At 45.6% G+C, this 12,390-nt stretch overlaps 1 protein-coding gene across 1 annotated transcript in view; it reads right to left on the bottom strand.

Moving 5' to 3' along the window:
• Positions 1–2,005: 2,005 nt before the first annotated feature.
• LOC119404573 (dihydropyrimidine dehydrogenase [NADP(+)]) overlaps positions 2,006–12,390 on the bottom strand; it is a gene marked incomplete at its 3' end in the record, with an annotated part of 28,416 nt that continues 18,031 nt past the window's right edge. Inside the window, 6 exon segments of the mRNA XM_037671119.2 lie at positions 2,006–2,185; positions 7,264–7,526; positions 8,385–8,505; positions 8,604–8,687; positions 10,301–10,369; positions 10,939–11,103. Coding sequence (XP_037527047.1) covers positions 2,006–2,185; positions 7,264–7,526; positions 8,385–8,505; positions 8,604–8,687; positions 10,301–10,369; positions 10,939–11,103 — 882 coding nt within the window.

The following is a 12,390-nucleotide window of genomic DNA, read 5'->3' as shown; positions in this document are numbered from 1 at the left end:
TGAAGGCGTCAAACCATGTGTGGGCGTTATCTGCGTGACGTCGGCGTTTATCCCAACCAGTCACAAATAATGGCTTCTCAGGAAATCCAATGTCATATTGCCCTGGTGGTGTACGAGCTGAGCCCATGCAGAGGCGATGTGGCAGGGTTGTTATATCGTACGGTGAAGTAGCGCACTTTGGACGGGGACAAAGGAGACAAGAAGGACACGACACTGGCTACTCAGGGCTGCCTCTGTCTTCCGTGCTCACTTTATTCGTCTGTTATGCGTAATTAATTCAGAAAACCTGTTAACTCGCTACCGCATTAAAGGGACACTAAAGAGAAACAATGAATCGGTCTAGATCGATAAATTGTGCTCTGAGAACTCTAATGTCGTTAATTTCGTCATCATGGGGTTATTAATAGAGGAGAAAACCAAGTTCAAAGTTTCATTTTTTTAAATTTTGCGCCAAAATCTTCCCGAGTGACGTCACAGATTTCAAAGTGTATCGTATTTTGGCGCCATGGGCTCAACAAAATTACCCCAAACTTGGTATGTTAAGTCTATGGCCCCCTCAAAGGACAATATACTTCATTTTTACTGATTAGAAACTACGTAGTCCCTAGTAGGCGCCGTCAAAACATGTGACGTCACGGCGAATGGTGCGGAAACTGCAATGCGGCGCCGCCACCCACATTTTGTTTTTACGCTTTTTCTCGCTTGTTAAGCGTCTTCTCGCAGCAAGCGTGGTGTTTTTGGTATCGCGAAAGAGTACTTTACTAATATGAGAAAAATCGTTTTGCTCTTTAGTGTCCCTTTAAGGCATGCGTAATTTTTGAATTGTTGTTATGCCATCATAGGTGTGCGCAGGGCTCTTCAATGGGGGGGAAGAGGCCAGGGCAGCTAAAGGGAGGCGTGGATTAACCGCAGCACTACCCACGAGTGCCCGAGTCCGAAAGAAAACCAGCTTCGCGTGGACGCAAAAATGAAAATGAAGTAATGATGAGCTTCCCACAACGGCCTGCCTTTAGTCCCCGGCTTCCCAGGGGTAAAGGCGTGAAATGAAGAGTGCTTAGGATGCATCATAACAGGGGCCCTCGGCCGCCATTATCGTCAAAAACGTGCATAGACTTTAAGCCTCCACTTTAAGCAGTGACGGATAAGACGCGACCGAGTAACAGTATGGGGGCCGACTTGGCGCCCCCTTAGATGATTAGGGGGAGGGGGCCCTCTGCCTCCTCTCCGCCCCTTGTGCGCATGCGTATGATAGCCATCTCTCTGAGTAAAGGTTTCTGAACGAAGCTTATTAATTTGGATAAACTTCTGTTGGCGCATCAAAATTACGTAAAGTTCTTATCTATATACAGGGTGCCCCAGCTATCTCTAGCCGGAGTTTAATAATATGCCGACGCATTCTATGACGACGCGACCAAATGCAGGTTGCTGACTATTACCTGGAGTACGTCACACTATCTTTTGTGTTCGTCATAACTGACGAATTAGGCATGTTTAAAAACTAACTTTTGAAGCAACGAAGCTGGGCAATACATTTCAATGAGAAAGGCGTAGATCAATTTGCAAAACGTCCAATTAGACAGGTATTAACTTACTATTCATTAAGCATTAGCTTTCCTCTGCTAACTACGGATGCCCGCAAAATAAAAAAAAAGCACGTGACATACCCGTCATCATAGAGTGCGTCGGCATATTTTTAAACTCTGGCTAAAGATAGCTGGGGCACCCTGTATAGCAACTGTATAGTCGCTGGGTTTGGACTGCGCTGCGCACGTTGTGCCACCATTCCTGTTTTTTCACAACCGCTAACTGCATCGCGTGTTCAAACCTAGTCGTGCAAGTCGCTTACGCCTATTTGTATTTTCGTGCACGACTCTCGTACGAAGGTCGAAACGTCCTTTCTTTATTGTTAATACTTGGGTCGACGCAGCGTGCATGTATTACGTTTTACATTGTTTCAATGAAACTTCGGACTTTGGCAAAAGTGGCAAAATGGAAATGTCAATACCTTGCTTCCCAATGCGGCTGGCTTGACTACTGGCTTTCCTTTCTGATGGGGCTGCACCGGAGGTGACTGACCGTCCCAGTTCTCCATTCCTTCGAGGTTCTTCACGTACAGCGCGGCCCTGAGTCCCGTCAGGTAGTCTTCGATCACCGTAAAGTCCTGGTTCTGTATTGAACTGCACACCTATGGAACAAGCGAAACATTCCACACTATTGAAATGATCATCATGGAAAAAAAAAATCCTCAATCGACCCAAAGGAACGCCTAAGTGAAACACTAAACCAGTTTAGACAGGTAAATTATTTATTGGGATGTCTACTGCCTTTAATTTCACCTTCATAAGTTCATTATAACGACGAAAAAGTTATGGCCAGATCTTCGTTCTGAGTTTTGCGTACAACGGTCGAAACGTCCTTTCTTTATTCTTAATACTTAGGTCGACGCAGTGTGCATGTATTACGTTTTGCAATGTTTCAATGGAACTTTGCAATTTGGCAAAACTGACAAACTCTGCGCCTCTATGTTATTGTGACGTCGCAACGGCTGTAATAAATGTAGTGGGTCGATGCGACGATGGACCGATTTGGTGGGAACAGGGGGGAGACAAAGAAGAAGAATAAATAGATCGTGTTTTGGATCTGTGCACGGCAGTCGTGGAATGTTACATTGGCGCAGTCGGCAGGATACAAGCCTCTATTATGTGGATAACGCTGAGCGTATCGAGAGACCGAAATGGTCAGTCATATTTTTCAACCTGTGAAGTGGATGAAGATATGCAGTATGATTTACCTGAAATCATCACGACTCCCAAGCTTCGCGAGTTCATCGCCGAGAAGGCTGGAAAGACGCTGCAGGAGATTGATGGCCAAGCATCAGTGAAGATACCATTGAAGCATTCCGAATTTCATGAATATATCATGGCGCCGCTGGTGCAGCTGAAGACAAGGACTTCACCAAGCAAAGCCGACTCTTCCATGGACTCGTGCCTGCTAGAAATGCTTCGCTTGCAGCAGCAACACGCCGAGCGACAGCAGCAATTCATGGAAAATCTTCTGACAGTTATTCAAGCCCAACAGCGACAACACAAGCAGGTGGTAAAGCCCGACATCTTCGACGGAGAAGATTCAAACCCAGAGACTTGGATAGAGTTCTACGAACTAGCGTGTGAGGAGAACTCCTGGAATGAACCCTACGAGCGCATCAAGAACATGCGTCAGTTTCTCAGCGGACTTGCCAAGAAGTGGTACGACATCCACTACGCTGGACATATGACGGACACGTGGGACCAGTGGAGAACGAGCTTTTTGGCAGCCTTTGACGAAAACCCGGTTGAAAGGTGGGACCGAGCTATTTTTTATAAATATCGTTCAGGGAAGCTACTAGAATACTTTTACGAGAAAAGGCGGCTTCTTCACATGGCAAATGCAAAATTACCCGAGTCCGCAGTAGTGCCACTGATTGTTCACGGCTTACCTAAGGAACTGCAGAGGCAGGTGCAAGTAAAGTCGCCTAAAACCATCGAAGAGCTATTGGGAAGTTTCCGAAACATTTGCACCGATTTTGCACCACAGAATGTGCGTCGTACTGACCAGACTTTTGAAAGGGCACCATGGAGGTCTCGCGAGCTCGAAAATCATCATAGCAAGAATCGAGTCGTCAACCTGATGTCTGCTACCCGCAATGACACAGAACAAGCCGCCTCGAATTCAGAGGAAGCGGAACCAAAAAACTAATAAAAGAGGGTGTCCAGTCCCACCTGCTGACAAAAATTGAGACTGTTTTTCTAACGGCCCTTAACCTTGTTTATATTAAACTCAATGTAAATGGTGACGACGTTGATGCATTGGTTGACAGTGGTGCATCAGTCTCTGTAATAAATCAGGCCCTTGTCAAATGTGACGAAATAATTAGAGGGAGACCGGTCCAGGTACAGAGTTTTGATGAGACAAGACAAATATATGATGAATGGGTGAAAGCAAATGTTTCTTATCAGGGCCGGCGGGTTAATATCGACGCCCTTGTCGTGAAGGGATGTGATTATAAATTCTTGCTTTCGAGACCCGATATGAAGACACTGAAGTTAAATCTTTATTGGAACGATGAAGTAACTGTGGCGCAAGAGACGTGCGCGTCCTTGAACATTGCAGACCATCTTGTTAAGTGTGAAAAAGAAGTTCGTGAAAAATTTCCTGAACTTGTCTGCCTAGGAAACTATCCACCGGCTACAACAAAATTTACTGTTCCCTTTAAGCTGAGAGATGTTACGCCGGTCAGAAAAAAGCCTTACAGCATGTCCCGTGAAAAAAAAACTGTGGTTGAAAACTGAAATCCAAAATATGTTAGATGCTGGAATAATACGGCCATCGGTGTCTACATTCGCCTCGCCTATTACTTTGGCGCCGAAAGAAGACGGATCTTTGCGACTGTGCACTGATTACCGGATTTTAAATAACCAAACAGACCTATTTCCTTTTCCAATGCCAAGGATTGACGAAATAATTGAAGAAACCGGAGGTTGCAAGATATTTTCTCGTATAGACCTCTGCAAAGGATTTTGGCAGATTCCACTGGAAGAGAAATATAAGATGTACACGGCCTTCGTCACACCATTTGACGTTTACGAATACAATCGTTTACCTTTCGGATGGAAAAACAGTGCGGCTTGGTTCCAGAAGATGATGAACAGTGTTCTCAAGCCATTCCTCGGATTATTCTGCAATGTATATGTGGACGACATCATAGTCTACTCCAAGGATGAAACATCACACGCTGAGCACTTGACATCTGTTTTGATGGCATTACGTGACGCCAAACTGAAAGTGAACTTTAAGAAAAGTGAATTTTTTAAGCACAAGATTACATTTCTAGGACGCATTTTGGACGGATTCACAAAGAGCACGAAAGAAGAGTCCGTAGAACGTGTACGACGGATGAAGAAGCCAGGCAATGTGCACGCAATCAGAGTTTTTCTTGGCCTCGCAGGACATTTTAGAAGTTACATAAAGGATTTTGCAGCACGAGCGAAGCCGTTGAACAACTTGCTCCGTAAAGACACAGATTTCATATGGACTGAAGAATGTGAGAAGGCGTATAAAGATTTGGTATTAGCCATATCCTCGGACCCAATACTCACGCTACCGGATTTCACTGTTCCATTTGAACTTACAACGGATGCATCGAACTACGGCGCAGGTGCTGTCCTGTACCAACGAAGAGCCACAAGAGGAAGCGAAAGAGAAAGACACGTAGTTGGATATTACTCCTATACTTTCACGAAGGCAGAACAAAACTACAGCACGACTGAAAAGGAGGCATTGGCTGTTGTGCTAGCATTTAGGTATTTTCGATCGTACCTAGAAGGCACGAAATTCAAGCTGTTCACTGACCATCTGGCACTTACTCATTTGCTAAATGGCTCTCAACCTAAAGGCCGAGTTGCTCGATGGATAAGTGAAATTCAACAGTTTGATTTTGAGGTGGCACACAGAAGCGGACAAGATTTGTCAGACGCTGATGCCCTTTCTCGACTTCCCATTGCCAGTAACTGTGAAAACGACGAGACAGTGAACTCACTCACAATGTGGGAAGGCACAGAAGAGCTGATGTATGCAGACGGAAGGTTTTACGTACCAGATACTCTGAGAACAAGACTTCTCGGACTTTATCACGACAGTCCCGAGTCAGGAGGGCATGACGGCTTCTGGCGAACATACAACAAAATGAGGAGAAGATTTACGTGGCCTGGCATGAAGAAATATATTAACGACTACATTAGCTCTTGTGCACAATGTCAAATTAACAAAGCGAAATACAAGCAGAAGACAGACAGCATGATTTTTCCACCTTACTCAGAGATCCCATTCGAAACTGTGCATGTTGATTTCGCCGAACTGAAGAAAAAAAGCGAAGGAGTGAAGAAAACGCAATCCTTTTTGGTGTGCATTGATGAATGCTCACGGATGCTAGCAGCCAAGCCAGGAAAAGAAAATGCTGCTGCTGTCATATCGCTCTTGAGCAGAGACATGTTTAAAGCAGTGAAATGTGTTGTATCCGATAATGGACCCGCATTCAAGAGCCAGGCATTCGCAAGGTGGGCAAAGGAAAGAAACATTACCCTGAAGTTTACAGCCCCTTACCATCCATCAGCTAACGGACTAGCAGAGCGTGTCATCCGAGATGTAAAACAATACATAAGCATGTACCCAGGATTCCCAGGAGGATGGAAGTGTTGCCTTCAAGCAGCCGTGTCCCACCACAACAGATCGCATACAAGCACTCTTGGATGCAGCCCTCAATACGCCGCCTTCGGGGAGCCTGCCTATTTACCTGCGGACGACATACTTGGCATATCAGAGAAGCTTCACCTGAAGGAAACGAAGAAAGGTGTAGAACAGCAAAAGAAGCACAGGGAAGCGATGAAGAGAGCTTTTGACAAACGTCATAACACAAATATTCCCGCAATAGCGCTAGGTGATATGGTTCTGGTGCGGAAAGGTTACGGCGGTCCGAACACAAAACTTATGGGGCCGTTTAAAGTGGTAAAATTGGCCACAAAAGAAGGAGTGCTGAAGACCATCGGCTACACGACGGAAAACGGTGCGATGGAGATAGCAGCCATTGCCAACGTCATCCCTTATTTGGAGCGGAGGAATGAAACAAAGCCCGGGAGAGTGTAGTGGGTCGATGCGACGATGGACCGATTTGGTGGGAACAGGGGGGAGACAAAGAAGAAGAATAAATAGATCGTGTTTTGGATCTGTGCACGGCAGTCGTGGAATGTTACAATAAATGTTCAAAGCTTTTATATTTCGGCCACATAAGCTCAATGCAGTTTCCAGCATACCGGATTTTCTAAAGTGGTTAAAATCCCTGCCTTTCCGCTACTGCTCCTTCCTGAAAGTCGTTATGCTAACTGTTTCGTGGTGTTAGAATATTATGATGTAATTTATTTTTACCGATAGATCATGACTATGCCAACTCTATTTGAGGCCGTCAGAATCTACGGAGTCACGGCGAGTAGGTGCGCGAAACTGAAGGCGGCGTCGCCCCCTGTATTTCCCTTTTGCGCGTTCCGCGTCGAGAGTGGTGCTTTTAGTACTGTAAGGAGGGTAATTTGCGAATGCGAGAGAAATCATTTACGGCCTTCTACACCGTAAGTGTATTGCGCTGTATTAGGCCGTATTATGCCTTATTACGTATTACGGCGTAATAAAGGACACTATAACACGAAGGTTGTAGCGCGTAAAGCCTCAGGAGCTTACTTGCAGTACTGACGCTCCAGCCTGGAGGAACTGGTATCCGGCCTCTGCTGAGTCTATGCCACCAGTGGCGAGGATCGGAAAGCCCGGTAGAGCCCGGGCGATGGCGGACACGGCTCGCAGTGCAATAGGCCGGATAGCGTTGCCAGACATGCCGCCGTACGTGGTACGCTTCTCGATGCCGACGCCTGGCCACGGGTCGCTGTTGTACTTGAGGCCCATCAGACCGGACACCGTGTTGACTGCCGTGACGCCGTCAGCCTTGCCTTATGCAAGTAAAAGAGGATACCCGTGTAAAAGAGGCCACGTCTATTTGTGTGAGTTTATAGGATAACCACGTATTTCAATTATTCCAGTGACTTCACATTCATTTACTGAGACAGAGAGTATCTATCTATCTATCTATCTATCTATCTATCTATCTATCTATCTATCTATCTATCTATCTATCTATCTATCTATCTATCTATCTATCTATCTATCTATCTGTCTGTCTGTCTGTCTGTCTGTCTGTCTGTCTGTCTGTCTGTCTGTCTGTCTATCTATCTATCTATCTATCTATCTATCTATCTATCTATCTATCTATCTATCTATCTATCTATCTATCTATCTATCTATCTATCTATCTATCTATCTATCTATCTATCTATCTATCTATCTATCTATCTATCTATCTATCTATCTATCTATGTATATTAGCTTATCTACATTTTCTGTTTGTCTCCCCAGACCAGTTCAGAACAATTTTGACCGAGCAAAGCGTTGGTTAGGGCTAGTTGGCAATCCATAATTATTAGCTTTATAGCGCAGAACTTACACAACAGACAAATAACCTTTGTCTATTGTACTTTTTACGAGGGTAGCGATGCGGGCTTGTTGGTCTGTCATGGTACTTGGATGTGGGCGCAAAAAGACAAGGACGAAGGGAAGTGTGTGTGTCTTCTTCCCTTCGTCCTTGTCTTTTTGCGCCCACATCCATGTACTTTTTATGTGTGTTCGTATTGTATCCATATATTGTAATGTCTGTTGTGTAACTCTTGCCATATAAAAGCTAACAGCTTTAACCATTGGACGTTACTACACGTACACTAAGCGGCAACATTACCCCTATCATACTAACTTACCTTCATAGGCTGCCTTGGCAATTGTGACGACATTGGTCACGTTTGGTGTAAGTTTGGCGAAGAATGGAATCTTCACAGCTTTGCGTACCCAGAGGCAAATGTTCCGAACCAGCTCCGGATCCTTTAAAGATATTTAAAAAGTAGGCAGTCGTGATTTATTAGCTCGCGTGTACTTTTCTCATATCCAGCGTACGTTTTCAGATAAGGTATTTGTCATACCTGGCCGCAAGCCAGTCCCATTCCTCTCTCGCCCATCCCATGCGGGCAAGAGAGGTTCAGCTCAAGTGCATCGGCGCCTGCTCTCTGTAAAAAAAAATGTATCTTTTACTCGCATTATTTCGCCCATGCGTTTTATCAGTGGATTACTCCCAGACTTAGCTTCCTAAAACCAGGTTATTGAATAATCTATCCAAGAAAACAAGGTTTAAATGTTCCGCGTTTTTAGCATGTTCTGGTCGGACCAGAACGTGCGAAACACTTTGGACTGGTTATTGCCGTCGGCGTCGCGTCCCGTATATGTTTGAGTACATATGTGAAAGCCACAAAGAAAAATAATTCAGAAAAATGTTTTCCGAAGCGCGCGACCAGGGATTCGAACCTGCGACCCCTCGCTCCACAGCGCGCGGCGTTTGAGGACTCGGCTATGGAGCATACGTCATTCAGCATACTAAATGCGAGCTATTTATATACACCGTTTACCGCTGGCGGTACGCAGAGCTCGGAGGCGCTTCAGCGTGTCCTCTTTGTCACCAGCGAGGTGGCGCAAAGGGCGCACTTTAAAGGTCGTCGCCCCGCTCGTTTTGACCGGAGTTGCGATGCGCGCGTTCCTCGTACCTGCACCACATGCACCTTGCCCTACAGAGCATGGTCGCCCGTGTGCGCGCTTATCTTTTGAGGTTTGTACGTCTTGTGCTTTCACGGCGTAATCTGCGTTGAAGTTACAGAGCACACTAAGGTCACTTCGCTTGCTGCAGCGGCCGCGTTTGCGAAAGGAGTGAGCTGCTAACTAGAAGAACCAATGTAGGAGCAGTTGGTCGTGCGTAGTCGACACTTGTAGCGCGCTGCTCAAACACAAAAAAGTAACAACTATGACAGTTTTTAGTTCGCGCTCGCCTTACGTATACCTGTGCGTTCGTTTCGTGCGTTATTCTTTGTGCTTGAGCAGCGCGCTGCAAGTTTCGAGCCGCTTGCAGTTCTTCGCGTGGCATTTCAATTTGTTGCTATCGAGAGAGAGAGACTCTTTATTGGAAAAACAGATTTTTGCCGGCGTCAGTATATAACCTCTAGCATGCTACTCTGTGTAGGGATGGGGAAGGGGATTGACAGACTAAAGAAGAGAGGGAAGGAAATAATAATAAAAAGAAAGAATATAAAAAATGAAATGCGCAAGTGAACCTGATAGAAATATTTACAACGAGTGTGTCAGGTAAGTGAAGCCTTTGCCGTATGAAATAATCACGTAATCATTAAAGCTTTCCTACCCAAGTAATTAAACAGGGACTGTAAAACCCGTCGCTGTTTAGAAGGGCCGGGCACTGGGCCTAATATGTTGGGCAACGTTAATTGATCGTGACAAATCATGTCCATTTGTCTCTCAAACACTGCTCTCTCATCGCGGTACGCGGAGTAGTCCAGTAATATGTGCTCTACTGTCTCTATGCTGCCACAGTTATCACAGCAGGGACTAGTGGTGCGCCCTATGCGGTACAAATAACTGTTAGTGTATGCCACGTTCAGTCGAAGACGATGGTACAGTGTCTCAAGTTGGCGAGGAAGTGTTGGGGAAATTTTCGCTCTCACTTCTGGGTCAATGCAACGCAGACAGTTATCTTGTTGGAGTGATTGCTATCGCATTCACTGCTTCGCCCTTGCGGCGAATCTGGAACATTTTTTGAACTCCACGAAGTTCGCATTACCTCCGCTTGTTGTGCGAGTTCTGTCCAGTCCTCCTCGTTGTATGTGCACATAATGCTGGCTATCACGATCTGCAAAATGAAGAAGAGGGAAATGAAGTTGTTTAAAACTGGCCATATTGTAATCATTATCTACGTCCACAAAAGTAAACTAATCCTATATGGCAAGACCGAAGATTATCTATTTTCTGCAAGCTTTTGTACAAGTGCTTTGTCTGTGCGGCTTCGTTCCTGTGTTTGTTTTTACTTTGCAGCGCTGTTCTTGAAGAACAAGTATGCTGTATTAAGTTTACTCTGAACAAAGTTGATTTCGTTGCATGTTTTTTTTTTTTCTTTAGTATGAACCAAGTCCTACAGAAACATTTGATAATTGAAGAATTTTACCTCTGGTTATGGTGTGTACAGAAATTATTTCCTTTCTGTGGACATGTTTTCTTAATAAACCTCGTGATAACATAGTCAAAAGATAAAGTCAGGGAAGGAAGCAACATCTAAGGAACTCAAAGCACTCTGATAAGAAAGCTTAGTCGATCTTCTTTCTTTCAGGCTGTCAAAAAACGTTATCTTTAATTCAGGAAAGTGTCAGGCTTATAGGACGTGTCAAGTAAGCGCTCGCTTGCGAAACTTGGGTAAACACTCACGTGATCAGGAAAATCCTTCTTCAGCTCGGCTATGCTGCCGCACCAGTATGCCGACGTCTTCTCGCTGATCAGCTCGATGTTGAGGAAGGAGCCCATGCCCGGTCCGTACGTGTGGCCGAATGTCGATCCTCGTATGATGCGAGGCGAGACATTGGTCACCACGTCCTGGACGCATGCAGTTGCAGTCGGTAAACGAAAACTCGCAGAGTCCCGCGTGAAAGTTGAAAGACTGGGCGTGCAAACACGGACACAAGAGAGAAGCCAAGACACCACAAACTACTTCTCTTGTGTCCGTGTTTGCACGCCCAGTCTTTTAACATGAATACATACCAACGAGCTGAGCTCTCTGTTACCCTAACTCCTTTATGAGTACGCCTGAGACGACTCGAAGGTTGAAGCCATCTTCTCTGTTTACTCTCAGTCGATGCATTGATCCCCCCTCCCCTTCGAAAGCCTTCTAGACCGAACGTGGTTTTGCACTGCCTCCAGGACTGGAAGCATTGCAAGCTTTCTCCACTTCAACTGGTTTTGCTCTGGCTCCGTGAATGGCCCACCTTTGACCAAGCTAAGATGTCATGTGATAACATCATGTGACGTCAAGTTATGTAACGTCATCATGACGTCAATATGACGATAGTGACGGGATTTTTATGACGTCACAACTTGACATCATCATGTGACGTCAAGTTATGCGACGTCCTAATGTTGTCATGATCACGTCACAAATTTTGGTGACTTGTGACATCTTGATGACGTCATATGGTGACGTCATGACGTGGCGATGACAAGTTTTTGCATCCCTCGTGTTGACGCCGCCGAGGCATACGGTCAATTTTCGCGTAATTTAGGGCATCTAACGTTTTCGCCTTAAAGTGCTGTCTGAGTGGGGTAAGTATATTTGCACCTCAGCTTGGAGTGACGTGACCAGAGATGTGACGTCACGTTTGACGTCATTGGTAGAACGGTAAGCCGCTGTCGACTCTGGTTCTGGCAGTAGTGATTCTCGCAAAATTGTGTGAACCGTGAAGCGGCACGACGTAGGTTGCTGGCCAACGAGTGACACGAACCAACCACCGACACTGGAAAAATAGCGATACTTATGCAATGCAAGGTCGAGCCTTGCCTTTCATTCAGATCTTAGAGTGGTGTTATTACGTCATAAATGACGTTTCTGCTTAGGTCACGTGAGCCTGATCTGTTCAGGTGCAAATAGACTCTCCCGTTTGAGTGGCTGTTTGCACACGCACACCAACTAGGAACATGACAGCAAGGTACTATCGGCCTCAAATAAAACGCGGACAGCGGCAAGCATTAGTAATTGTATAGTGCGCGCCCTCCAGTCATCACCATTGATGACTGACAGCCGCCAGGAGCCCCTCAAAGACGACGTGGAGACACCGAGCGGCACACCTTGACTACCCCAAAGCCCGACTGCGACTGATCGTTCTGCGG

The sequence above is a fragment of the Rhipicephalus sanguineus genome, chromosome 9, assembly GCF_013339695.2.
Source record: "Rhipicephalus sanguineus isolate Rsan-2018 chromosome 9, BIME_Rsan_1.4, whole genome shotgun sequence".
In the NCBI taxonomy this organism is placed as follows: Eukaryota; Metazoa; Arthropoda; class Arachnida; order Ixodida; family Ixodidae; genus Rhipicephalus; species Rhipicephalus sanguineus.
The sequence above is the reverse complement of the archived record's forward strand: the minus strand, read 5'-3'. Positions and strand labels throughout refer to the sequence as shown.